The 27,216-nt window shown below is 40.2% G+C and overlaps 1 protein-coding gene and 1 pseudogene across 1 annotated transcript in view; one reads left to right on the forward strand and one right to left on the reverse strand.

Annotated features, from left to right (window-relative positions):
- The window catches only part of LOC103069718 (elongator complex protein 1-like), a 42,443-nt gene extending 34,643 nt beyond the window's left edge, over positions 1-7,800 (reverse strand). Inside the window, 3 exon segments of the mRNA XM_082931491.1 lie at positions 6,884-7,086; positions 7,254-7,397; positions 7,759-7,800. Coding sequence (XP_082787617.1) covers positions 6,884-7,086; positions 7,254-7,397; positions 7,759-7,800 — 389 coding nt within the window.
- LOC103069444 (protein FAM206A-like) lies at positions 7,799-12,418 on the forward strand (annotated as a pseudogene).
- Positions 12,419-27,216: the final 14,798 nt, after the last annotated feature.

The following is a 27,216-nucleotide window of genomic DNA, read 5'->3' on the forward strand; positions in this document are numbered from 1 at the left end:
ATTAAAAGACCAGGCATGATACAGACCATAGGGACTGGAGGTGACTACGGGCACTCCATTCCTCCCGTTAAGGAGATAAAAGAGAGATAAAAGATGCCTCTACAGCAGGGTTAGGGATGTAACCGAGGTCTCTGGGAATTAAGTGGGGGCCCAGAGCAGAGACTGACAAACGGCCCCGGAGAGTCCAGGGCCTCCTCTCTGAGGAGGTGCTTTGAAGGGTAGGAATAGGGCTAGGAGGAAGAGACTGGGGGAAAAATGTGCAGTTAAAAAGAGCAGTTAAAAATCAGCTGCAACTAGAGCATAAGGTATATATACACACAGGAATGATGGGGGTGGGAGGTGAGGCTAAAAAGGAATTTGGGGAACAGATAGTGAAAGGTCTTATGAGGCACAATAAGGAACATGGATTCTGTCTTGCAGACACTGTGATGCCACAAATATGGAGGATCAGCACCATCTGGTGGAGACCAATGGATTGGAGGAGCTCAGTAATTAGGAAAAAGTTCTACAAAATGTTTTGAAAGTAAAAGCATACCTTTTAAATGTGAGAAATACTAATTAAGTTATACTTGATGGCTTTGATATTTATCACCATGAACTGAGAACAAGATTTGTTGTTTGACTAAATGGAACCGTTAAAAGCAAAGGTGCCAGAGTTAGACTGCCAGGGTTTAAATCCCACATGATAACTGTTTGACCTTGGCCTAGTCATTTAAGCCCTCTGTGCCTCAATTTCCTCTTCTGAAGAATGGAAAAACAACAATCTACCTCATAAGGATATAGTGAAGATTAAATACAATTTTGCATGAAAAACACTTGAAAAAGTGCCTGGCGCATTGTAAACATTTAATAAATGTCAGCTGCTATTATCCTATGATTAGTAATATGACTTGTGATACATCCATGTTAAAGAGATCACAACTAAGGGAGCAATCAACAAAGTTTAAAAAGCTGTCAAGAAGGTGAGGATAGAAATCCAGAAACTCAGCCTTATGCTAAGTAGAGAAGGAGGCAAAGGGTTGAAATCTATCTTCTCTGGTAGTCACAAGATGTGCACATAATGATAGCATTATCACCTTAGCACCTGTAGTGCAGGGACTCTTAAAGTTAGCCATCAAGGAGAGGCTTACTCAGCATTCATAAAAGAAAACATAAGCCATATAAACACTTCAACGACTTCATAAATAGAGAAATAAAGGTTACAACTCAGGATCAGATTCTAGTAAGAGGTGAGCTATACCATACAAGAATGGCCAGGTTTGAGTTTTTAAGTTCTTATTTGGAATGTTCTGATTGTTCTAATTAATAAATGCAGTAGACAAAACTGACTTTTAGAAAAACCCTGAAATATAGCTAAAGCCATGCCAACAATTTTCTGTAAAGGATTATATAATGCAAAGACTTTAACTTGCAAAATGCTTAAATATTATGGCTCCTGACATTTTAAACTTCTACGAAAAACTAGTGACATGAAACAAAAAAAGGCATTTGAGGATGCCTAAGATTTCCTCCTCACTGGTCTCTTCCACTTACCTGGTGTGTGTTGAAATTGCAAAGTAGGACATCTCCAGAGGCTGTGGCCACACACACAGACTCGTGATCCAGCAACTCCTGAATACCAACAATGCAGCCACTTCCATCCTCTGGGAGAAAGCCTTCTGCCACCAAAGGAGTGTCATTTTTCATTTTTCACCTTTCACCAAAACAAACAAATATGCAAATTAAGTCAATCTATTTTCACAAACAATTCACAACACTTCCAGAAATACTTTTTAATGTTTCTTTTATAATATAAAAGCTTTCTAAAATGTTTTTTCCTAGATTAAAACCCAAACTTTCATTTGAGAAATATCACAACACTACCACCTTTAACACAAAACACAGTTAATATGACCTTTGTGCCACGCAAACATAAAAGCCTGGTATCTTTGAAAATATCCAATAAAACATGAACCTGATAACTATGATTTCCTAAAATGGACATGGTATGGGGAAAGGGGACTAAGAATGTAATCACCTAAAATACATTAGTAGTAAAATATAATTAAGGGAAGATATCAGAATCAACCTAAAGAGCTTTTAAATATACATACGCTCAAGCTCCAGAAGTGAAGATTCTGATTTACTTGGCATGAGATGGTGACTAAAACAGTTTAAAAAGCCCTACAGGAAATTTTCATCTGCATTCCCAATTGAGAACTGTTAATAGATAGTATTTACATGGTAGAAAGGGTAAAAAGTAGGGCACCCCCACAAAATACAATGTCAGAGTTTTGCCAACTTAGATTAAAACAGAAGCAGACTAAAAGATAGGGTACTAGTTAAGTTATGCCTAATATGACATCAGTATAAAGCGAAGGGAGTATTCATTTGGCGGGACATAAATTCAGAAAGATTTAAAGGACATAGTATTTGGGGAAGCAAGTTTGGAAAAAGACAAGTCAAGAGTCATGCAAAGTGCTAGCATCCTCCATCAGTAACTTACCTCTCTTGTGACAGGGTCTACTTCTATCAGTCCATGTTCTGAGCCAAGGAGCACTGTGTCTTGTTCAGTTCGGAGAGAAAGCACTGAGGTTTCCCTGGAGACTGAATATCCCTGAACTCCAAGCTCCGAAATAACTTCAGATTTCTCATGATGAAGCGACTCCTGAAAGAAAAGTACAAATATCTCTCTTTTTAAACATCTTTATTGGAGTAAAATTGCTTTACAATGGTGTGTCATTTTCTGCTTTATAACAAAGTAAATCAGTTATAAATATACATATGTTCCCATATCTCTTCCCTCTTGCATCTCCCTCCCTCCCACCCTCCCTATCCCACCCCTCTAGGTGGTCACAAAACACCGAGTTGATCTTCCTGTGCTATGCGGCTGCTTCCCACTAGCTATCTATTTTACGTTTGGTAGTGTATATATGTCCATGCCACGCTCTCACTTTGTCACAGCTTACCCTTCTCCCTCCCCATATCCTCAAGTCCATTCTCTAGTAGGTCTGTGTCTTTATTCCCATCTTACCCCTAGGTTCTTCATGACCTTTTTATTTTTTCTTAGATTCCCTATATATGTGTTAACATAGGGTATTTGTTTTTCTCTTTCTGACTTACTTCACTCTGTATGACAGACTCTAGGTCCAACCACCTCACTACAGATATCTCAATTTTGTTCCTTTTTATGGCTGAGTAATATTCCATTGTATATATGTGGCAAATATATACAAATCTCTCTGGATGAAGCTTTTATTTCTCTGAGAAATAGAAACAGCTTAGTAGCGATAAATGACACTCCAATATAAGCCAAATGATTCAGGGAGCAGAGAAGTTAGAATAACCAAGAAAGAAAAGGAAAAAAAAATGATCTAATCTGAACCCACACAGAGATGAGTGGTAGCAACATAGTCAATTGTGTAAATCTATGGTCTACAAATTGAGGCTGTGAAATCTATTTTACAGTCTCACTCTTTGAAAGAGGCAAGATTCTCAACTTCAGAGTTTTCTCTTCAAAAAAGATTTAAGATCAGTTATTCTGCAGGAAAGTTGAGAAGAATGCAATGAATGAGAAAACACTTTATTTTTGCACATGAGGATGTTTTCATAACTTGACAGATTTACAAAGTAATATAAAAATCCACATATATATCCTGGCAGTTGAAGAAAATAAAATTACTTTAATACCACCAACTACATTTATTTATAATCTGGCTCTATATCTTCATTAAAAAATTAAAATTGAAATCAAACATAGAAATAAAGAAAAGCATTTATGGGACCTCCCTGGTGGCGCAGTGGTTAAGACTCTGCACTCCCAATGCAGGGAGCCCGGGTTTGATCCCTGGTCAGGGAACTAGATCCCACATGCATGCCGCAAGTAAGAGTTTGCATGCTGCAACTAAGGAGCCCGCCTGCTGCAACTAAGGAGCCCGAGTGCCACAACTAAGACCCAGCACAACCAAATAAATAAATAAATAAATATTTTTTTAAAAAAAAGAAAGGAAAAGCATTTATTGCTCTCAGGGAGAAAAGAAGACACTATGAAATTACAACAGTATACTTCAAAATGATGACCAACAAGTCGAGGAGCTTGATAACCAGATATAACTACTTCGCATTACTCCACTTTCCCGGCCTGATTTTCACCAGGGCAATAGAAAAGCTGAGAAAATAACGATCAATAGGAAGTCTACTTTGGTCTGGCAAAATCAGACTTGTTTTAACGTATAAATTATCTAAGAGGAAAAGAAAAAAGTTAACGTGCTGTATATTTACATCCAGACCCCTTTAAGGTTTATACTATAATTGGAAGTCCCTAACTTATGGTAGGGGTGACAATTACACAGTCCACACTGGCCTTCTTGTCACCTTAATCCAAGGTGAATTCTCTCATCTTGCATTTCATACTTATGACAATGAAAGAATAAACATGAATTAATCCTTATACTACATAGCAGATAAAATGTTAAGTGTAGAATGAGTGAGACAACATAAAATGTGGGTTAAGAGGAAGGCAAGCCCACACATGGTGGAAGCGAGGAAGAGAATCAAGGCAAACAATGGTTTTGTAAGCTTTCATGACATGTATTTTCAAGAACTTCTAGAAATTATTCGAACCTGTATTACACCATGAAGACTTTTTATTTAGATCTGATTCTATATAGAAAGCTTGGGTTTTTGAAAGCATATAAAAATTACATTATCTTTCATCTTGAAGTAACATAAAGATGACCACTGACATAGATCTGAGAGGATGGGTAGATTTGAGATGAGAGGATGTCTGACTAGAGGAGAGTAAACACCGGACAGAGTAGCAAGAGATGAAAACAGGCGACAGAAGACCAGGTGTACTTCATCCTGGTTTAACTAATAATAATTATGCTGCTATTGTTGCCATGATCAGAGCATCAAAATGTCTCCCTGTGAACTTGGATTCTATTCACCAACAATCTGTGGAGCTCTGGGGTCCGTGGACCCCAGCGTAAGAATTTGGAAGGCCAAGGCAGAAGCAGCTGAGGAGGACTCCCTTTTTCCTGTTACCTTGCTGTTTCAGTCAATATCGCCCCAGCAATGGGCCTTCATCCTTCCAGGGGCCCTTGGGTCCAGCCTCCAGCACTCCCATGACCATCATGATAACAAGCACCCCAGAGGTACCAGCACTAACCAGGCAGGTGCCCCCCCCTCCAGGTGCCTGAAATCTAGTAACATGGAGCTCCTCCTCTGAATTCCAGAGTTATCAACACCAGTTTTATAATGCCTCTCCTCCAAGGTTAGGTCATGATAACCCCAATGGCTTCCCTTGTTTTGATCCTCAGACCTAGCTAAGTGTTGTGACTTCTTCCATCAGTTTACTTTTTTAGTTACTTCACTGCTCCCTTTTGCTTTTTGTTCCTCCAGCAGCTATTTAACGAATTCGTCGTTTTAAATTCTGTTGAAATATTGTGTGGTTTCTACTTTCCTGACTGGACCCTGACTGACAAACATATCAAACAACCTGAGTTCTCAAATCACTGAGTTTTCAAAATCACTGGCCAAGTGTAATAGGGAAGAGCCTTTTGTGTTCTGTTACAAGTTAATCACTAAAGGGATGCAGCCTATAAGCTTAAATTATACATAATCACCCAACTCTCAGAACCCTGACTCCCAGGTAATGAGCATTAAGCTAAAATACTTTTGTTTAGCTCACAAGAAACATCCTGACCAGGCCCACCTGTGGATGACTGCAGGGAGGAAGAAATTAACACATAACCCTCTGGAGGCTGATGGGAACCAGGAAATGTTTGACTTTACTCCCTCCCCTTTTAGTATAAAAGAAGCCTGAATTCTAACTCAGGCAAGATGGTTCTTTGGGGGCACGAGCCCACCATCTTGGTTTGCTGGCTTTCCGAATAAAGTCGTTATTCCTTGCCCCAGCAACTCGTCTCTCGATTATTGGCCTGTCGTGTGGTGAGCAGTACAAGCTTAGACTTGGTGACACAAGGGCAGCTCATCATTCATCTCCTTCCTCCCCAACCCTTCCAGCCTCAAAATGAACTTCTCTAAAATTTCACACCTATCATGCTTATTCCCTTACCTTCTCAGAAGTGTCCTACTCTTTTTCAAGGCCAGCAAAGGAGAACCCTCCAAAATCCCCCAGGGCCTTGGCTTATCAGTACCCTTTCTTTTACATCTGGAATCTCCAAACTCCCCTGCCCTCAAATGACTCATCCTTTCTCAGCCCTTAAATGCGCTAAAGATCTCTCCACTCCATAGATTAATTCTGGATCCTCTCTGAAATTTCTGACAATGCCTCTATTTTCTTCCCTTGCTCCTTCATCCATCCACCTCTTGGCTAATTATCATGCCCATGACCACAAGTACCAAACAGATCACTAATATGCTTAGTAGATCTAAATGTCTAGCCCTGACCCTCCCTAAACTGAACACTAAGCTCACATTCTCAACCTCCTGCTGTTACCACAAGGATTTCTCAAAAGCACATCAAATTCAACCTGTTAAATGAAGTACCTGCTATTCTCCACCAAACTAATTTCCCCTCTGGGGACATGGCATTCCTACTTTCTCTGTCCTCCAAGCTGAAACCGTGTGTCTGCTTCCCTTTTGCCCACACTTTCACAGTAAACTATTCACTGGTTACTGCCCTGCCTGTCAGTGTACGGTTTGAATCCTTTACATAGTACGTAATCCTACGATCCGGTTTGTGGCCTACATCAAATACCGACTGAGCACTTGCTAAGTGCTAGTCTGGACAAGAGATGACTGACAGTCACTGCCTCCTCAGAGGTCACAGCTTAACGGGGGAGAGGGCCACATAAGATACCACGTTACATGGAAATGCACAGGGACAACATCTCCAAGGAAAAGTTGCAGATGCGAGAAGGGACTCGCAGCACAGTACCTGAACTTCTCTCTACTACCGTCACCTTCTATCATGCATTGTTGCTTTTTAATTGGTGCATAACTTGGCTCGGCGGTATTGTCTGCAACTGCAAGGAATCCGGAGACTGGGTAAGTGTGCAGCTGGGGGAGCAGCATGTCATTCCCCCTCCTGCCGCGCCGCGCAGAGCCCACTGATGGCCGCGGGTGCAGCAGGCGGCAAGTCTGCAGAAAGAGGACTCAAGGAGGGCAGAGGTGGTCAAGCCGCACTTCACTCCAGACCAGCAGCGGGCAGCGGTTGGGCGCTAAAGGGTCCCCTTCATCAGGACACCCTCTGGCGGATAGGGCCCGTTTCCGTGCCCCCACCCTAGCTAGGTCGCTCGAACGCTCACCTGCGCCGCGCTCTGAGGACCCCCAAACAGCGGTGCGTCCGCCCAGGGCTGCGCACGGGCCTCTCCCTGTCCGCTGCTTCTGAGCTCTCGCGACGCGCACTGGGTCTCCGAGCCGCCGGGCCGCTCGACCCCCTCCGGTAGTGGCTGAAGCCGGGCGGAGGGGCGACCGGCGAAACACGTACTCGCAAGCGAAGATACCCCGACACGCGCCGAGCGGCGCGGGAGTGACGCCGCGAGGCGGGGCGGGGGGGGCTGTAGCCTGCCTTCTTCGTCGCCCGCAAAGATTTGTGAGGAGCGGCGCTGGCCGCTGCCCCCTATCCCTACATCCTACTGACTAGCCTATTGTGTTTGAACCCCGCTTTGACGTCAGACCCCAAAGCTCAGTAAGTGGCACGGGTGGATGGAGCTTGCAGAGCCTGGGGAGCAGCACGCGTGCGCACAGCGCGTGTCCCGGGCTACACGCCGGAAAGACACCTTGCTCCGTGGCAAGCGGGAGGAAGAGTACTGGTCCCCAGGGGGCGGGGCTTGCAGCACCTGAGGTCGCCATGGCTACCGAGCCCGAGACCCCTGAGGCCGCCTTGGCTGTGGAGCCCGCAGTGCCGTCGCTTGTGGATCGTTACTTCACTCGCTGGTACAAAGCGGGTAAGTGGAGAATGATAGTCTCCTCTGGGCCCAGTTTGTCTGACAGTATAGGGACTATGATGACAGATCATAAGCCACACGCGCCCTCCCCAGCGCTTCCTCCCTACGTCAGAAGGAACTGGATCTCTCTGTTCCCCTGTAGGCCAAGGGAATGGCATTTGCAAAGACGTGGAAAACAGCAGGGTGCATGCTGGGTAGGGCGAGCGCAGTGCGAGTTCACGAGGTTGGGTTGCTTGCGGGAAGATGGTAGGCTAAGGTGAGATCCCCGAGGGAGGCAGGAGCTGGGTTGCAATCTCCATGAGTGCCTAAAGGGATTTGAGGGGCTCAGTCCTCCAAGAAGAGGCGATACATAAACTGATTTAAATGGTAGCGGTCTGAACTAGGGTAGAGGCATAGGGATGGAGAGAAGAGGGTGGGTTAGAGTAGAGTCATTTAGAAAGCAGAATCTAACAGTTTTACTTAAAGGAAGTCACTGGTATTACACATTTGCCACTTAGAAGTAGGTATCCTGTTGTATAGCTTTGTGTACCCAGCAAATATCAGTGATGAGAGCATCGTTGGGGACCCTCCTCTAACCCAACTTCCTCCCATTCATTTAGGAATAATAGGTGTACTCATCTTTTACAATACTGAAATATTTTACAATAGCATACGTTTTATTAGCCAGACTTAGTGTAACCAACCGTCCGGTTTACCCTGGATTGAGGTGTTTTCCGGAATCCATTACTTTCAGCGCTAAGATCAGGACAGTCCTGGGCGAACCAGGATAAGTTCATCTCTCTAAACTCGACCAACAAAACATGCTACTAAATTAAATAAAGAATACATTACTAATCACTTTTTTTTTCTAATAGAAATAATGATTGTACTCATTTTAAAGTGAGGATAAAAACAGGTGGAGCAAAGAGTTAATCACCATTTTAACATTGAATGAAGGATTCCATCTGGACCAGATATCTTTAAATACTTTATGGTAAGCCTTTAGGTATATCGTTTTGAGTAATGAAGGGATACCAGTGATGAATGTGTCCAACCTTCATAATTAACTACCTCTATGAACCAAAGAAAGTACTAGACAGTGGAAGTAAATATTGACTCAACAGCCATCAGACTCATTCATTTCTTCTAGATGTCAAAGGAAAACCCTGTGAGGACCACTGTATACTACAACACTCTAACCGGTAAGAAAATTGGGAATTTTAAATTACCAAAAAAAATTTTTTTCTGGCATTGTAGCCTGGTACGGTCTTGTATTGAATAAATATTCATTAAATGATTATCTTCCACTGTACTGAGATGGTATTATTTATACTAGGAGTTTGGTTGACAAGAATGAGTCTTGCAGTGCCTACGCTAAACAAATAAACTTGATTACCCAAACATCCAAACGGAGGACCACACCCTCAGTCGGCTACTACCTCAAGTAAGCAGCCTGTGCCTAACCACAGAATTGCCCAAGCCCATGGAGAGGGCTAGGGTAGAAGCGCAGATGGTATCCTGTACATACCAGCATGCCTTACTTTTCTCTCTTCCTCCTCAGCGCTGTCTAAACACCTCTGGTACTCTTCCCTTTTGGGGAAGGAAATTCAGTCCCATTTTCTCCATTTTTATTACTGCATTCTTTTCTTCAGTTAAGCTACAATAGTAGCCAGAGGAAAATGGGGGGAAATGATAGGCTGACTGAACAAATGTCAGCTCAGCTATTCTTGTGCCAGTAGGAATACGGTGTTATAGGAGGAAGAATCATACCAAGCAATAATACAGGATCAATTTTTGCTCCTCGTAGAATATGTGTCATCACACTGGCAGGATCCCATCTAGTTCTTCAAAGTGGAAAAGCAATTAAAAGCATTTCCTATCAAATCAGTACCAACTGTAGCAGACTTCAGAGCAAAGTCTCTGGGAAATTTAAGCCGGTATGTTCCTGTATTTCTCTACTTAAATCCTCTATTATCATAATAATGATAGAGCCAGCCAGTCTTAGAACCCAGTAATGTATGCTCAGCATACTTCCCTGGCAGTTAGAGATGACTTTAAGACTACGTAAACTCTAAAGAAATTCTCAGGCCCCAAAAATGAAGTATTTCAGAAGGTATATTATCTGTCATATTAGCTTCTGGGCCACCATCCCTATCATCTCCAGGATGAAGGATGGAGAAGCTGGGCCTTTGAAAGAACAACTCTAATACCAATATAGCAAGATATTTTGTCCTTTGTAGTTTTGTTAAGCCAGTATTTCGAATTCTATAAAATTTAGGTGATCAATACTTCTTTATCGTATATTTTCACATGTGAACTTAAAAGTAAAAAAAGTCCTGAGGTAGTGAAAAAAAAAAATCAGTCTGAGAAAATATACAGTATTTGCTTCGTATCATTTCCCATTCCTAAATCACTGCCAATTTAATACACATCTAGCTACACTCTCCTCCTCCACGTAGTGTTTAGTTATAGAAAATGTTACCTCTGCCCTCTACAACTTTAGGAAGGATGGACATTTTATTGTTAAAGGAGGGTATCACACCAAGGACAACTCAATACCATACTAAACTATCCTGACAAACCCCCCTGGATAGGAAAGTTTCAGTTGGTGATTTAGGTCCTTCATTTACTGAGTTCATACTAAGAGTTTCTGCTAATTACCCTCAGTGTTCTGGAAGACCCTTGTTTATACTGCCCTTTGTAGTCCTGAAGGCCCCTAATAACCTGCCTTATAATTATTGATTTTTCCTCACTCAAGAAGCAAGTGGACTTTAAAAAGCATAGACCATTCTTAAAAGTCTACAAATTGCAAGTAAAACAGTTAGTGCTTGTGATGTTCCTGTGATAAATCTTTGTCCAAAATAGTAACACTGTTGTTACTTCTGAGGAACAGAGAGGGACCTGCATATGGAACCCACTGTAGATAAGCTTTGATCACATCTCAGCACTGCTCATCATTTATTCTCCCATGGGAGGTGACAAAAAGGGGTTAAAACACTTCTTTCTGACACAGAGCCAGTGGTAGACAAACCATCTGGGACAAGTCCCCAGCCCCTCCTCCTAAAAGTGGGGAGTCACACTGACTAGTATTTTGAAACGAAGTACCCACAGGCAGAGGAGTGAAGTGCATGCAGTAACACCTGAAGGCTGTCTAATAATGTTGTGAGTGGGAAAGAGGCCATAAAGAACAGCATCTTGACCTCAGATGTTCACTGCAGTAAAAATTCATGGGAAAAAAAGGGCAACACATCAGACATGCTTGCATCCACTTCCCATGAGCCTCCTTGTATTGGGTTGGCCAAAAAGTTCGCTCGGGTTTTTCACGTTAGGGAAAAACCTGAATGAACTTTTTGGCCGACTCAGTACTTATTTGTCAGAACCTCCCCAGATATATCCATACAGTGGAGTACATGAAAGTATAACCGTGCCACAACACTCAAACAGACATATGTCAAAATGTAGTATTTGCTAGCGGGTTATAGGATAATGGGTAAGTGACTCTTATCTACTACTTAAAACTTTTCTGCTTCCCAAATATTCCTCAAATTGCATTTTTTTTAATTAGAAAAATATCCCTTCTTCAGAAAGTCTTAGTGATTGACCTAATAAAGAAGTTCCTTTCTCTGTTAAGTTCTAATATAAAAATAAGGTAGGAATCTTAATGAAACTAACTTTGTACAATGTTGCTGTCATTCTCTATAATGTTGAATTTTATATTACTGCTTATTGGTAAGATTTTCCTACCCTTTTGAAATCTTTACACTTGGCTATGTGCAGCTTTCTCATGTACAGTTAAATATAAAGTATAATGTTAAGATAAAATATATTCTTAATATGTAACTAAACTACCTATTATCACATTTGTCTTAGTCTGCTTTTTCCTCTAGAGCCTAGGGTGGTGCCTAGCCCATAGAGGCATTTAGTATATAAGTATTTGAATAAATGAATGGTTTTTCTGTACTTAAGTCATTTTTATTTAAAACGCTAATTCCAGGAATATATCCTATTGTAACTCTGAGGGCTGCCTCACAAAGAAAAGTGAAAATGTACATCAATTAACTTTTTCTTCCCTTTTATTATCAGGGGGCACAGTTTCTAACAGAACTTGCACCTCTGTGTAAGATTTACTGCTCTGATGGAGAAGAATACACCATGTCTAGGTGAGTTACTTTTTAACCACAATTTTGGGGAAACAAAGAAGGTAGTATTTTTCTTCAAAGCAATTTTTTCTTTGAATAGCTGTGTTAGAGGACGGTCGATGGAAGTGAATGAAAGCATTCTCCATAAGCCATCTATTCTTCAAGAGAAGGTAAAATGGTCTGGGGAAGTAAGATCCCATCCACATACTTTTTATCTGGTTTTTTACCGTTTGACAGTATTAAGTATTCTATTTCCCTTCTAGCCATCCACCGAAGGCTACACTGCAGTTGTGTTGCCCAAGTTGGAAGAAAGTAAAAGCAGAACAGAAGGGTTACTGACACAAACTGACACAGTGTGAAGAAGTCGTGGTGAAAAGCATCGATGCCACAACAGCTACCTCATGAGGATTAAGATTGAGTAAAAACAACAGGGCATTCTTATCCTTACCTGGCCTACGAGTTAGTGCACTAAGGAAGAACCAGAGGCGCTGAAGCGTCCTTCACACCGGGCTATCTGCAGGGAGGCCTGATCTTAAAACCTGACCTAGTTTTCCTTCCTTATCTTGCATAACAAGCCTTGATTCCATTTTGTCTTCAACCTCCCAGATCTGCCTGCCCATGTACTCACTCTGCTCTTCTTTTGCTTTTCTCTTTCTAACAACTGGCAAGTGAGAGGCGTTTTTCTGATTAAAACCCAACAAACAAAGCACTTTGAGGAAAATTTGAAAAGACAGAAAAGTAAAAATAATTTACCCATCATCCTGTAACCCATTAGTAAATACTAGGTTTTGATGTAATTCTGTTTGAATATTATGTCATGGTAATTGTTTTTGCCTCAATTTTCCATCACTTTGAAGTTGAAAAACAACAACTGGCCTTTCTTACCCAGTCTGCTTCAGTGTGACACGGCGGAAACGTCTGGTCCCACCCCTTTTGCCCCAACTGCCTCCCTCGGGTTGCCGGGAAGAGGCAGGGTGTAGAGTGTACCTTCTCTAAGTCTATGGATTGGCCTTCAGCTCTGAACAATGTAGCACTGTAACGCTGGCTTCTTAATGAGGGACACATGAAAAGGCTTTGAAAGGGGCTTTGCTAACATGGAAGTATCAATATTATAATGCGGTATGAAGTAACATGTGCATTTGTGGTCACTCAGTCTCACACTCTAGTTACAGGGTAACCAGCGAAGAAGTTCCTGAGAAGTTCCTGGAATTCAAAGACACAGATGCTTTTGAACAGAACAAAAGCTTTCACATCATTTAAACAATAAACAAAAAACTCTGAATTCATGGTTTAAGATTGTATACTTGTTTACATTGAATTTCAAATAAAAGGACTTCTTTTAAAATTGTTATTTTTCCTTAAGGGCTGCAACATATACATACATATAAACATTTCTGTTTTTAAATAAAACCATTATCCTTGAGCTTAAATTCTTTTAGTTCTCCATCATCTTTTGCTGTTCAAGTCAAAAGTTATCCCTTCCCCACCCCTACTTGCATTTAAATAAGAGAATATTCTCATTTGAGGTATGTAAAATATTTTGTAAATAAAATTTTTAAATTATTTTTGACTCACAAGGAAACTTCTTTTAACCCTAACTCTCCCCTAAGTAAACCCACTAGGCATGATACAGGTAGTAACTATAGAAACATCTACTCTGATAGTGTTGTGAGTTGAAAGTGTAAGCACAAACCAGCAAATCCCCATTTCAGGTAGCACAAAGGGTTCCCAAAGGTGTCATAAAACAAAAATACTAAAGATAGTAAAAGAATTATATATCTATTTTACATATAACATTACCTCACATCATTCTCCCATTATTTCCATTGTAATTTAAAAGAATATTTTGGTTTCAGGGAATAAAAATCATGTTTGATGATTTTTGTAAAGAAATATTTTATAAAGGTCATAACCAAGCTGAGTGCATCCCATTTTCTCTCCAAGGCCTACAGTAAATTCAAGTTTCCTTCAATAAAATATTGACTAGCTAATTCGTAGCACTGTGGTTCTTCAGGATCTTGTGAATATTGACTGTGATGGCTGACTCAGATAGTGATCATCAGAGGAGCTTATAGAACTACTGCCGTTTGGCAACTGACATGTCCCGTTAGATTTCAAAATACATTTCAAAGCATCGGGATACAAGCCCCCAAAAACAAAGTTAACTATACTACATCATAAGGACAGAACTTATAACCAGATCCTTCAGTCAAAACCCACCCCACAAAAACAAAAGCTTTAAACCCTAAAATTAAAAAGACTAAAGTCACTTATTTAATGAATATTCCAAAGGCACATATGTATACTTACTCAGAAATTATTTTGAACAGCTTAGTTCAATTGTTCTCTGTCTTCTATCTTCTGCTCCATCAGTTACTACTGAGAAGTACAAAAACTGCTTTTCAAGCCAGTAAGATAGGCTTAGGATTCCAGCTAATATCCAGGGCAGACAGGCCAGCTATGCTAGAACAAGAACTAAAACCATCTCCTAGTGAGTTCCTCCAGGATTCCGTGGAGTGAGCTCCATGACCCTGTTTTTGGGTGGGGGAGGGACGTGCATCACAACAGATTTCCTGTGCTCTGTGAAACACTTACTAGAGAACAAACGTGTGCTCCTGGCATGGATGATCTATGACAGAGGAGACAGCAGAGGCCCAGTCATACTCAGTGGACAGAGGGATTGAAGAAGAGTCCACAGGTTTAAGGAAAACCCTGCATCACCCAGACTACTGTGTCTCTTCTGCTGCAAATTAGTGTCCCAGATGATAAGCTTAAATTAAAAAAAAATAGGAAGTTAGGGTCAAATGTGCCAAAGGTGAGCATATTTTCAAAATAGCTTCTTTGGATTAAATTGTCATTAAGGCAGTAAGGATATTTAGTTTGCCTTTTAAAGAACACTATTCATGGCAATGTCCCATTTAAAATCACACTTCAATTAGAAATATAGCAACCACCATGGCATTTATAGTTGTCAGAAAGCTTCACAATCGGTTTCATGATCAGAAAATAAAGCAAGATTTCAGTTTGTTTTCTTTACAAAATTGTTGTATTTCTGAAATATACAGGATCGTTTACTTTCTAAAAATGTCAGCTTTGCCACATGGTGTTCCAGAGATCTGACCGCAGGAACTTCTCAAGTTTTACCGTCCACAGAATCTTTATTTGTAACTGAGATCCATCGGTTTTTTTCCATTTGAAGCTGGAAAGAATTAAGACAATTGGTTTCTGCTTTACTCTTAGAATAAAAATTGCAAAATTAAATAGTATCTATTTTCTTCTGCATTTTCCTTTAGACTAATTTTTTTTTTTTTTTTTTTTTTTTTGGGCTTTTTTTTTGAGGTACGTGGGCCTCTCACTGTTGTGGCCTCTCCCGTTGCGGAGCACAGGCTCCGGATGCGCAGGCTCAGCGGCCATGGCTCATGGGCCCAGCCGCTCCGCAGCATGTGGGATCTTCCCGGACCGGGGCACGAACCCGTGTCCCCTGCATCGGCAGACGGACTCTCAACCACTGCGCCAACAGGGAAGCCCTAGACTAATTTTTTAAATGTGAGTTTAAGATAGAGCAATTATCTTACCTTGTTCAACAGTTTATAGCAAAATGAGAGAAGTTGGATCAAAATAGCCATTATGCCTCTTGTCTTTGTAATACTCTTATCAACCTATAGTGACAGAAAGCAAGCAAATCAAATTCTTATAAGGAGGCCCTCAAAAGACTTTATCATTTATTTAGTTTGAAAATGGTAAACATTTCTTCTAAGGGATCTCAAAGGGTATGTAGATTAAGGCATCTGAGCTGACTTGATGACCTAAGGTCCCAGAACTCAGAAGCCCAAGTCTCATGCCAATTTCATGGAACCCCAGGAAGAATGGATGGAAAATCAACCTGTTCTATTTCAGACGGTTTAGGGGCTTCTCAAAGTGCACCAAATAGTGGCAGTGAACCCCCTTCTTTGCAATTCCTTGCACTCTACTTTTTTGCACTCAGACTCCCTAAAACAAACAATAGAAGCCCTTCACTCTGAGGGGTCTGTGCCCTAGTTAGTCAGGTGATGATGTTGGGATTTAAGGGTAGCTGCTCCGTGCTATGGTATTAATCACGTCCAAAAAGCTAATTTATTTGGTGAACCTACTGCTTCCTGGGGTCAGTTGTAACTGCAGATGGTAAATGGTTCTTGCAGTCAAGGCAGGAAAAGTGGAAATAAATTGTTCTTCTGTGGGTATTAACACTTTATTTGAAGAAAAAGGGGCTGGAAGCTAACCTAATAAAAAAAGAAGTGTGAAAGTTTCTCAAGTGCTTTCCTGAATGTCCCACCCTCCCTTTTACCTATAGAAACACTTGATTCTGCAAGGGTGTCAGTTACTGTCTGGAGCTGGTGGCATAGAAGAACAAGCTTGTTTATTTCCAGGAGAAGCATAAGCTTATCATCATCTTTCAGCTGAAATGTAAATAAGGAAGTTATACCACCTCCAATGAAGTTCCATCTTTTAAACCTTAAGTACCTTTATACCTCAATAATATACCCTCAAAGTGGGTATTTACGACGTCACCACCAGCACCAGGCAGGGATACGTGCATTACCTGTTTTGAGAAAACTTGCACACTTGAAGCAAGCTTCAAACCCTCTTCAGCAAACACCGGGTAGAAAGGAAAAACATCACTACGTTAGGTGTATGTCGTCTAGATAGTTGGTAAGAAATACACTCATGGATAATTTTCATACAGAATGTAAAAAATAAAACCTAAACATAAAAGGTCTGTCATGGAACTTCTGTGGTTTTTGTTGTATCCCTGAAAACACAAGAGTTTAACTGTATTCAGAAGCAGTTTTCCCAGACCTGGTGCAGAATCAGTCCCTGCAGTGGCTCCCCTACACCGGGACACCTCCAATTACCATGCAGGATCGCAAGACATTTGATGCTTAGCCATAAAAATTATGCCTGGGCTTTTGGATGGATCCGAAGCTCATCTCATAATATCCCCAATTATAAGAGGGTGCTGAATCTTGGAACATGGGGTCAAAAGGGTTAGATGAGGTCAAAAGGGTTAGAACATTGCTACTTCCAGCTCAGCAAGATAGAATTTGTCACCTATACACATTCTTCAACCAGCCATTTGAGGGGATTATTTTTTCACTATTCACCATACATTATACAGTTTAGTGAGGAGAAGAGGATGATGGGAAAGAATACTGAAAGATACTTTAGAATATTCGGGGTGATTATTTTTAAATGGTACACAGAATGTTTTAGGGTGAGAGATACCAGGGAAGTGAAGACTGATCTTTAGGTGGCAGCAGGAAGAATGAAAAGAACAGGGCAAATCTGAGAGTGATTGGTGAAGAAAAATAATAGATCTTGGTAATAAATTAGATAAAACATATGAAGAAGAAGGAGGCAATAATTTCAAGGTTAACTTTAATTCCCTTTTCAACAGCCTTGCTATAATTGGATAACCTGATCTCAAGGTCAAATAGTCCTTTGCATCCTTCCCTATCCTTTAAAAGGGAAAACAATGCGGGCCCCTCATTGCGGTGGCTTTATTGTTGCGGAGCATGGGCTCTAGGCACGCGGGCTTCAGTAGTTGTGGTGCGCGGGCTTCAGTAGTTGTGGCACACGGGCTCAGTAGTTGTGGCTCATGGGCTCTAGAGCGCAGGCTCAGTAGTTGTGGTGCATGGGCTTAGTTGCTCCACGGCATGTGGGACCTTCCCAGACCAGGGCTCGAACCCATGTCCCCTGCATTGGCAGGCGGATTCTTAACCACTGCGCCACCAGGGAAGCCCCTATTCCAACTTTTTAAAAAGGGAAAAAGTCACTTATAGTCAACTTTACAGAAAATTCCACATGAAGTATTTTCTATAATTCTTCTGACTCTGTTGACAATCATCCTCTCAAGCTGAAATCCCTTTCCTGAAGAGGCTCAGGTGAAAGCACATGGGAATGCCAAAGGAAAATACATAGAGTTGATAAAGTGATAGAAATTTCAAATTTCAAATGCAAGAACGCCCTTGGTTCTAGAGAGGCAAACAGACTAACAAGAGAGTCAGGGGAAGTAAGAAAGGACTCTTGTAATCCACTTATCAATCTAAACCTCCAGGTAAGTGAGGAGAATTAGAGCAAGGCCTATGTGGAGTTTCATGAGACACGTAGGGCAGAAGGGTGAGTGTCAGTACATGTGTCTCTCCCTGAATGCCCTAAATCATCAGGAATATGGAAGAAGAGAAGGAAACTAACATGTACTGAGAACTGTAATGGTCTCAACCCTATGACAGATGCTTTCTTATGTGTTATCTCATTTCATCAATATCATTCATCCAATTCAATAATGAAGAAGCCAAAAACCTTTCCTCGCATTCAGGGCAGTATAAGAGATACTCATTTGCTGATAGGATATTTTCACCTACTTGGGAAAAACTGAAACTTAATATTGCATCTAGTAACTATCAAAGCCCATTCTACTTTATCCCTATAATATTTAAGTTTCTTTTCCAGTAAGATACCCAAAAGGCTCCAAAAACTGCTACTGCAAGTCCTCTAGTTTTCTACCACCATCTATAGTATACATGTGTTGTGTGCACAGGTAAACATAAAATTACATTAAATCATTTAGAAAACTAGCTATTACCAACTTTTAGCCCAACTTTTATTCTACAGTATTAGCATGAAATGGAAATTAAATCTACCTGTAGTTGATGAATTAAATCCTGCGAAGTTTTTAGTGGCCTCTCTCCCCTGAAATAAAATGAATTATTAACGAGGTAAGAAAAAATTATTGCCTGGAAATTGATTTTATATTAAAGTTTTAGAGTATTTCATACATTAACATATCCCAAGTTTTGAAGAATAATATTGAATAGACTAAAAATATTTTGAGTATTCTTTTTTTTTAACATCATTATTGGAGTATGATTGCTTTACAATGGTATGTTAGTTTCTGCTTTATAACAAAGTGAATCAGTTATACATATACATATGTTCTCATATCTCTTTACTCTTGCATCTCCCTCCCTCCCACCCTCCCTATCCCACCCCTCTAGGTGGTCACAAAGCACTGAGCTGATCTCCCTGTGCTATGCAGCTGCTTCCCACTAGCTATCTATTTTACGTTTGGTAGTGTATATATGTCCATGCCACTCTCTCACTTTTTCACAGCTTACCCTTCCCCCTCCCCATATCCTCAAGTCCATTCTCTAGTAGATCTGTGTCTTTATTCCTGTCTTACCCCTAGGTTCTTCATGACACTTTTTTCTTTTTCTTAGATTCCATATATATGTGTTAGCATACGGTATTTGTGTTTCTCTTTTTGACATACTTCACTCTGTATGACAGACTCTAGGTCCATCCACCTCACTACACATAACTCAATTTTGTTTCTTTTTATGGCTGAGCAATATTCCATTGTATATATGTGCCACATCTTTTTTATCCATTCATCTGATGATGGACATTTAGGTTGCTTCCATCTCCTGGCTATTGTAAATAGAGCTGCAGTGAACATTTTGGTACATGACTCTTTTCGAATTATGGCTTTCTCAGGGGATATGCCCAGTAGTGGGATTGCTGGGTCGTATGGTCGTTCTATTTGTAGTTTTTTAAGGAACCTCCATACTGTTCTCCATAGTGGCTGTCTCAATTTACATTCCCACCAGCAGTGCAAGAGTGTTCCCTTTTCTCCACACCCTCTCCAGCATTTATTGTTTCTAGAGTTTTTGATGATGAAACAGCTTTAATATTTAACTATTACTTCTTAAGGCACTTCAAAAAATTTCAGGTAAACATTATATATGTTCATTTTATAATGGAATAAACTTAAAAGTGACAAGTTATATTTAAGTTTTATTTTTCCTTTTTAAACTTTTTTATTTTGCTTCATAAGTTAAAGATATAAGATCTGATAATATGTCTTAACTGAAAGGGCTTTGTTCCACAATGGAAAAAAGATCTGACCAAAAATTAGTAAATTCTCACTTTTTATTCTAATTTCAACTCTGGCAGGAATTCAGTTGTTTTTGATGAGGCATGTCAGTTAAGTTTCAATTCTGAGTCTATAAAATAATCGTAATAATATTTGTGCTACCACTCTCATCAGAAGATTAGGGAATATCACATTGACAACAACTAAGAAGAATTAAGTTCTGCCCCTTAATAGCTATGAGACGTGAACAAAATATTCTTATTCTCAGATAAACTTCAAATGAAATTATGAAGCAGAAACCACTTTAAAAACTATAAGGCACTGGTAAGTGTGAAATATTTTAAAACTATAATGCACTAAAAAATCTAAAATATATAAATTATAAAGAAATATGAGTAACTGCATACAAATGATAAAAAAAAATTATATAAATTGTGAAGACAACCTTAAACAATAGCCTGAAGAAAAGCTATAGAATTGCCCAGGAAAACTACAAAACTGGATACAGCGAAAACTAACAGATGAGTCTCAGAAAGAAGCAATTAGATGAGGCTGGTAAGCCATTGTCTTAAGAGAAAACAGAAAAATTGTTTGGGAAAAAACAGGTATACTGACAGGGTGGGTAGAAAGCAAAGCCAGCTTGAGATTTTACCCCAATCATATTACCAAGACTTACCAAATTGGCACAAGGTGTTATCTATTACCTTTATTCCATTATCCATTCCCATCAAGAGTTCTAATATACTGTCATCTATTTTTGTGTATATCTGCTCAGTCTCTTACACCTCAGGTGTATTTTTCAGAGTTTCCATTTTGATTCAGAAAGCCTGGTTTATCAGTCAGAGTCTGTTAAGGAAAACAAAAACCACAGCTATTATTTTATCAGAGAGAGTTTAACATATGGAACTGGTTAACCAAGTACTAGAGGACTGAGAAGGCAGAAAGGGAACACAGAGAAGGAACGTTGAGATTGAAACTGTGGGCAGCCGCTTATACCCCTAAGGCTGAAGGAACAAAAGGAAGAGTTTGGGATTCTCAGAATTTAGACGCTTGGTGGTGAGGCCCCTGCAGAGCTGGTTCTTGAACCTCTGAGAAGGGGGTGGCAGCCTGCTGGAGCTGGTATTTCCGAGGGTGCAGGATGAGACTGGTTCTAAGTGTACAGAAATAAACAGAAACATGAACGAACAGCTGCTGCGGGGTACAGAGCTACTGTTGAGTGAAAGCAAGTGAACAAGGGAACAAATTCCTTCTCCTTCCTCTATCCAGCCTTGCCCTGTCCCTCTGGTGTCTGCTACTGTTGGAGCATAACAGCTGTCAAAGGACGGGTGTTTTCTCAGGCCCCCAGTCCCAGAATCATGAGCAGTGTATAGGAAGGGTGGGTTTGGAGCTGAGAGAGAGGCTGGAAATCAGCTCATCAGCTTACTGGGTCTTGATTTCCTCAGTTATAAATGGGGATAATAACTCCCCTGTATACTTCACTGGAACGTTTTGAAGGTTAGATGAGAGGGTAGATATAAAAGCATTTTACAAGCCATAGAAATAAAAGCAACTGAGAATTAGCCTGCCATAAATACTTGAATTTACTGTAATAGGTACTTCTTAGAAGAAATGTGATCACCTTCAGAACTAGTGGTTTTGAAGCTAACAATTTATAGTGCTTCCCCATGCCCTCCCTTATCCTCATCTATTCAGATCACGTTAACATCTAAGATACCAACTTATGAGTCTTCTAGGAGAAATGACCGGGAAAATTGTGTTTTTGCTTTGGTTGGTAAAGCATGGTAATGTCATCTGTGCAGGATACCATGAGTCACATGGCAGTGTTTTGAGCACGTGACATCACTGCTGAGAGTGCGCCAGGAGGGAACACGCAGACCTGAGTGAAGGCGAGGCGGAGGGCCTACAGTGTGCCTGCTGAGGCTCGTGCAGGTGTGGACTTCCTGCAACGTCTCTTTTTTGTTTATTTATTCATTTATTTTTATTTTTGGCTGCATTGGGTCTTCGTTGGTGCGTGTGGGCTTTTCTTTAGTTGCGGCGAGTGGGGCCCACTCCACATTGTAGCGCGTGGGCTTCTCATTGCTGTGTCTTCTCCCGTTGCAGAGCATGGGCTCCAGGTACACGGGCCTCAGCAGTTGTGGCACACAGGCTCAGTAGTTGTGGCGCACGGGCTTAGTTGCTCCACGGCATGTGGGATCTTCCTGGAACAGGGCCCGAACCTGTGTCCCCTGCATTGGCAGGCGGATTCTTAACCACTGAGCCACGAGGGAAGCCCCTTGCAAAGTCTCTTGTTTTACCTTAAACACGTGTGCAGAGTTTGCTTTCTCCTCCATGATATGCACAGAATTGTTTTAATGTAAAAATTCTCACAAATCTTTGAGTACAGTCTGGTGCTCTGTGTATTCTATAACCTCTTATTATACCCCCTCCTCCCAGGGTATGGCTCGCTCATTTGGAAAGGACCAGGCATATATCACTGAGATTTTCTTTTTCTGTTTTTCCCCCATCATTACCTTGTTCTTCTGGTGGACAGGAGATGTAGTGGTCTGAATTGAGACTGGAGAAACTGGCAAATTAAAATCACATAAGTGTTTGACACCACAATGAAAATGAAAGGCTATTTATTGCTGGCAGAGATTTGGGTATTTGCAGTCATCAGAAGTATAAAATAATCTTTGCTGATTCAGTCTACTTTCTACTGGGTTGGTCAAAAGGTTCGTTGGTTTTTGTTTGTTTGTTTGTTTGTTTGTTTTCGTAAGATGGCTCTAGTAGCACCTAGTTGTCTTTAACTTCACTCAAAACAACTTTGTTAGATAGTATGTGACAGCTGTCGTATCAGCATGCATTTAAAAAAGACATGAAATTGGTGAATTTTTGTGTAGCCATTTTAACATTGAAGATGGAATTTTTAAAAAAGCAACATTTTTGGCATATTATGCTTTATTATTTCAAGAAAGGTAAAAACGCAACTGAAATGCAAAAAAAAAAAAAAGATTTGTGCAGTGTATGGCGAAGGTACTGTGATGGATCAAACATGTCAAAAGTGGTTTGCCTTCGCAAATCTCGTGCTGGAGCTTTCTCGCTGGACGATGTTCCACAGTCAGGTAGACCAGTTGAAGTTGATAGCAATCAAATCGAGACATTAATTGAGAACAATCAACATTATACCACGCGGGAGATAGCCGACACACTCAAAATATAAAAATCAAGCATTGAAAATCATTTGCACCAGCTTGGTTATGTTAATCGCTTTGATGTTTGGGTTCCACATAAGCAAAAAAAAAACCTTCTTGACCGTATTTCTGCATGCGATTCTCTACTTAAACGTAGTGAAAATGTTCCGTTTTTAAAACAAATTGTGATGGGCGATGAAAAGTGGATACTGTACAATAATGTGGAACAGAAGAGATCGTGGAGCAAGCAAAATGAACCACCACCAACCACACCAAGGGCCGGTCTTCATCCAAAGAAGGTGATGTTGTGTATATGGTGGGATTGGAAGGGAGTCCTCTATTATGAGCTCCTTCCAGAAAACGAAACGATTAGTTCCAACAAGTACTGCTCCCAGTTAGACCAACTGAAAGCAGCACTCGACGAAAAGCGTCCAGAATTAGTCAGCGCATAATCTTCCATCAGGATAACGCAAAACTGCATGTTTCTTTGATAACCAGGCAAAAAAAGCTTGACTGGGAAGTTCTGATTCTTCCGCTGTATTCACCAGACATTGCACCTTCAGATTTCCATTTATTTAGGCCTTTACAAAATGCTCTTAATAGAAAAAATTTCAATTCCCTGGAAGGCTGCAGAAGGCACCTGGAACGGTTCTTTGCTCAAAAAGATAAAACCTTTTGGGAAGATGGAATTATGAAGTTGCCTGAAAAATGACAGAAGGTAGTAAAACAAAAGAGTGAATACATTGCTCAATAAAGTTCTTGGTGAAAATGAGTCTTTTATTTTTACTTAAAAACCGAAGGCACTTTTTGGCCAACCCAATTCTTGGGCTCTAGGTCCCAATTCTACTGCAAATGGTATCATGGTCTCTTATCATCAAGAGAAGACTTCAGTTCCTGTTCTTGGTTAGTATTTTTTTTCACTCTAAATTATTACATTAGTAAGTAGAAGGAATATCTTTTTGTAAGTGTTGAGAAGGTTAGTAGTATTAGGAGAGAATGGGGAGTCACTACAATTTTCCCTCAGTTCTAAGACTATATCTTTATTAAAATCAGTTTAATGCCTTTAGTGTTGGGATCCTGGGTGGAGGGCCAGGAAATCCAACTTGACATTAAATGTATAATTTAAAAAAATTGTTCTGACATACACACTTGTCAGTGCAGTGGCATACACTCATCCACACAGGCACATTACAGTTGAAGTTTGAGTCTAAACAGTCTAATTTGCATGTACATTTTAAGGATTCATCTGAATAATTTTTGGCTATTGGCAGTTTTGCATTGTGTCTTGGGGACATTTTCATATTCCTTGCTTAAGAGCTGGAACTCTTTAGTCATCCTTAGGATTGACAGTATAATTTGAAAACAAATTCAAAGAAGATTAGCATTTCATCTGCATTTCCTATTGGATTATACCGAAAATGTTTTGTTTATTTGGATGTTTTGTTTATTTGTTAGGGGGAGAGGATTCTCATCAATTAGGTTACATATTCCTCAACAAAGTTAAAAGCCCTAAAGGCTTTCTTTTGAAAGTTGGTTTAAAACCCTTTTTTTTTTTGGCCGCAGGGGATCTTAGTTCCCTGAACAAGAACCTGGGCCCTGGCAGTGAAAGCGCTGAGTCCTAACCACTGGACTGCCAGGGAATTCCCTAAAAAACTTTTGACAGATCAGTTTGGTGCCACAGTATTCACCCTTCATGTGGATCGATCAAGCATAGCAACTTCTTTTTAGCTTTGAAAAGGTGGCAATTTTTAGGGCTGCTATTTGCATTCCTGGCATGTGAGAGGCAACGTTCTGAAATTTTTTCATTTAAATGCTGTACTCTGGTAGCATTTTGACGGCATTTGAAGTAGACTTTGTGGGAGCCATGTCAAGTTTAAATTTCATGGCTTATGTTGCTACCAGGAATAAATGAACCACCTTCCGTTCCAGCTAAGCTCATATAGCCAGACAGTTAACTGCTGTATCCCTAGATCCCCTTCTTCCTGGAGGCTGGCAAGCTGCCTTTCGTATCAGTCCCAAAACGTACCCTTATTTCTGAGATGCTAACAATTCATCTCAGACCAGAGGCAGTTTGGTAATTGTTTAGTTTGTAATGTGTCTAATCCAGTTGTGATTTCTGTCCCCTGTTTTCCTTACTGCTGGCTTGATGGCTGACCTTCAGGTCAAGTTCAGTCACAGCTTTCTCTAGGGTGGTCTAGTTGGCTTTATCAAAGAGCATTTCCATTCCATTTCCCAGCTGAGCCTTAAAGACTTTAAAATTTTGAGGCTTCTCATTATCAGAGTATGTACTATCAGTGTCCCTGTGTAGGAACTCTAGTGTAGATTGTGTAGGAAAGGAGAAGTTCTCATAATCCAAAAAGAGACAGATGAGCTACTCACAAAATTAGTTCCTCTCAAATATTCCTCACCTGCCCCTTTCCAGCTAACAGTAGTAGGGGATCAGTGAGTTGATGGGGCATTTTCTGATTGCGTCACGTTAAGATGCAACGTAGTACCATGCAGGTTGATTGCAAGTCTTGCAAAAATGTAATCCATTTCATAAAATGGATTAACGTTTTACCAGAGTAGTGCTTAAATCATGGCCGAATTGGACTTGTTATAACTGATAACAAATTTACTTCAAATGAGTATGATTTCACTATCAAAGGATTAAGAGAAGTCTTTGGAAAAACTGATAAAACCCTCAAAATATTTTTGTGAAATGACTCCCTCTGTGCTGTGAAATTCAAATATGGAAATGTGAAAGGTGTCATGTCCTGCTGTCATACAGTTTGTCAGAATAATTTCTTTCCTGCCAATAAGTCAATACTTGGTATTTATACATAGTTAAGTCTAAGAATCAAATATAATTGTACTTATGCCTAATTTTTAAAAATAAGATACACTATTTTCAGAACTTGTTTCTTTTTTAAAAAGCAGATAAGGTGTCATTGAAAGTTTAGTTACTATTTAACATGAAATTATGGGGCTTGTTGACCATGAATTTAAGTAGCCTTTTCCAATATTGTTAAATAAGCAAAATCTCTTGTAGTCCTTTTGTCTATATACAATAGATTTTTGTTTGGGAGTGTAGGGAGTAGTAATTGTGTGTGAAATTATAATACTGTTATGATTAGTAGAGAAAATCTGGATTGTACAGAAAAGTATGGCAAAGAAAATTAAGACTTGATAATTTGTAGTCATACGTGTGTACATGCATGTGTATATGTATAATGAAAATCATGTTTTTAAAACATTTTATCTGGAGCATTTTTCTCACATTTTAAAATATTCTCGTAAAAGAATTTTTCATGTCTGTATGGGTCATATATATAGGTGTACCATGAATAATACTGAGAAAGAATGTCTCTCTATATACATATTTTCTCATGTCTCTACTTCCTGTGTATGATTTCTACTTAAGTAAGAGACTCCATAAATCTAACTGAAAGAGGGCCTGGGAGTGTTATCCAACAGTGACAAATTTCCCCCAACCATCGCCCTCCTCTTCCAGTTATTTATTTATTTTTTAAGTAAGGACATTTTTATTGATCAGTGTGTTTGTAGAAATTTTTATTATAAATATTTTCTGTCCATTAACTTTACTTACTGAATACACACCACTCTTATAATTGAGGTAAATTTTACATACAGTGAAATGTACAGCTCTTTGGCGTATAGTTTGGTGAAATTTAACACATGTATACGGCCTCGTAAGCACCACAACCACCACCCCCTCCCATTTGAAATACAGAACATTCTTCCACTTTGAATCACTCAGTGAGCATTTTTTTTCTTCAACCCTCCCACATGCCTAAAGTTGAAGTGGGATCCCTCTACTTGGGGCAGGGCCTCCAGGCTGTGTTTGCTCTGACCAGGAGGTTGTTAGGGTGACAGAAACATTAACTCTGGTTCTGATGGTCGTCTTGTAGGTGCAAAGCCCAGTCGCCTAGCTTTAGCTTAGAGTTACTGCCTCAGCTCCCACCAACATGAAGGAGTGTGTCTGTCACATTTTCTCTTTCCTTTCAGATGCTGAGCTTTTTATACCACCAAAGATGAACAAAAGAACCCAGTGGAAACTGAGCCTTCTAGAGTGACTCTGACCCCAGTTAGGAGGGATCTGGCAGAGAAGGCTGTTTTCC

This window comes from Lipotes vexillifer, unplaced genomic scaffold, assembly GCF_000442215.2.
Source record: "Lipotes vexillifer unplaced genomic scaffold, Lipotes_vexillifer_v1.1 scaffold1801, whole genome shotgun sequence".
Classification (NCBI taxonomy): Eukaryota; Metazoa; Chordata; class Mammalia; order Artiodactyla; family Lipotidae; genus Lipotes; species Lipotes vexillifer.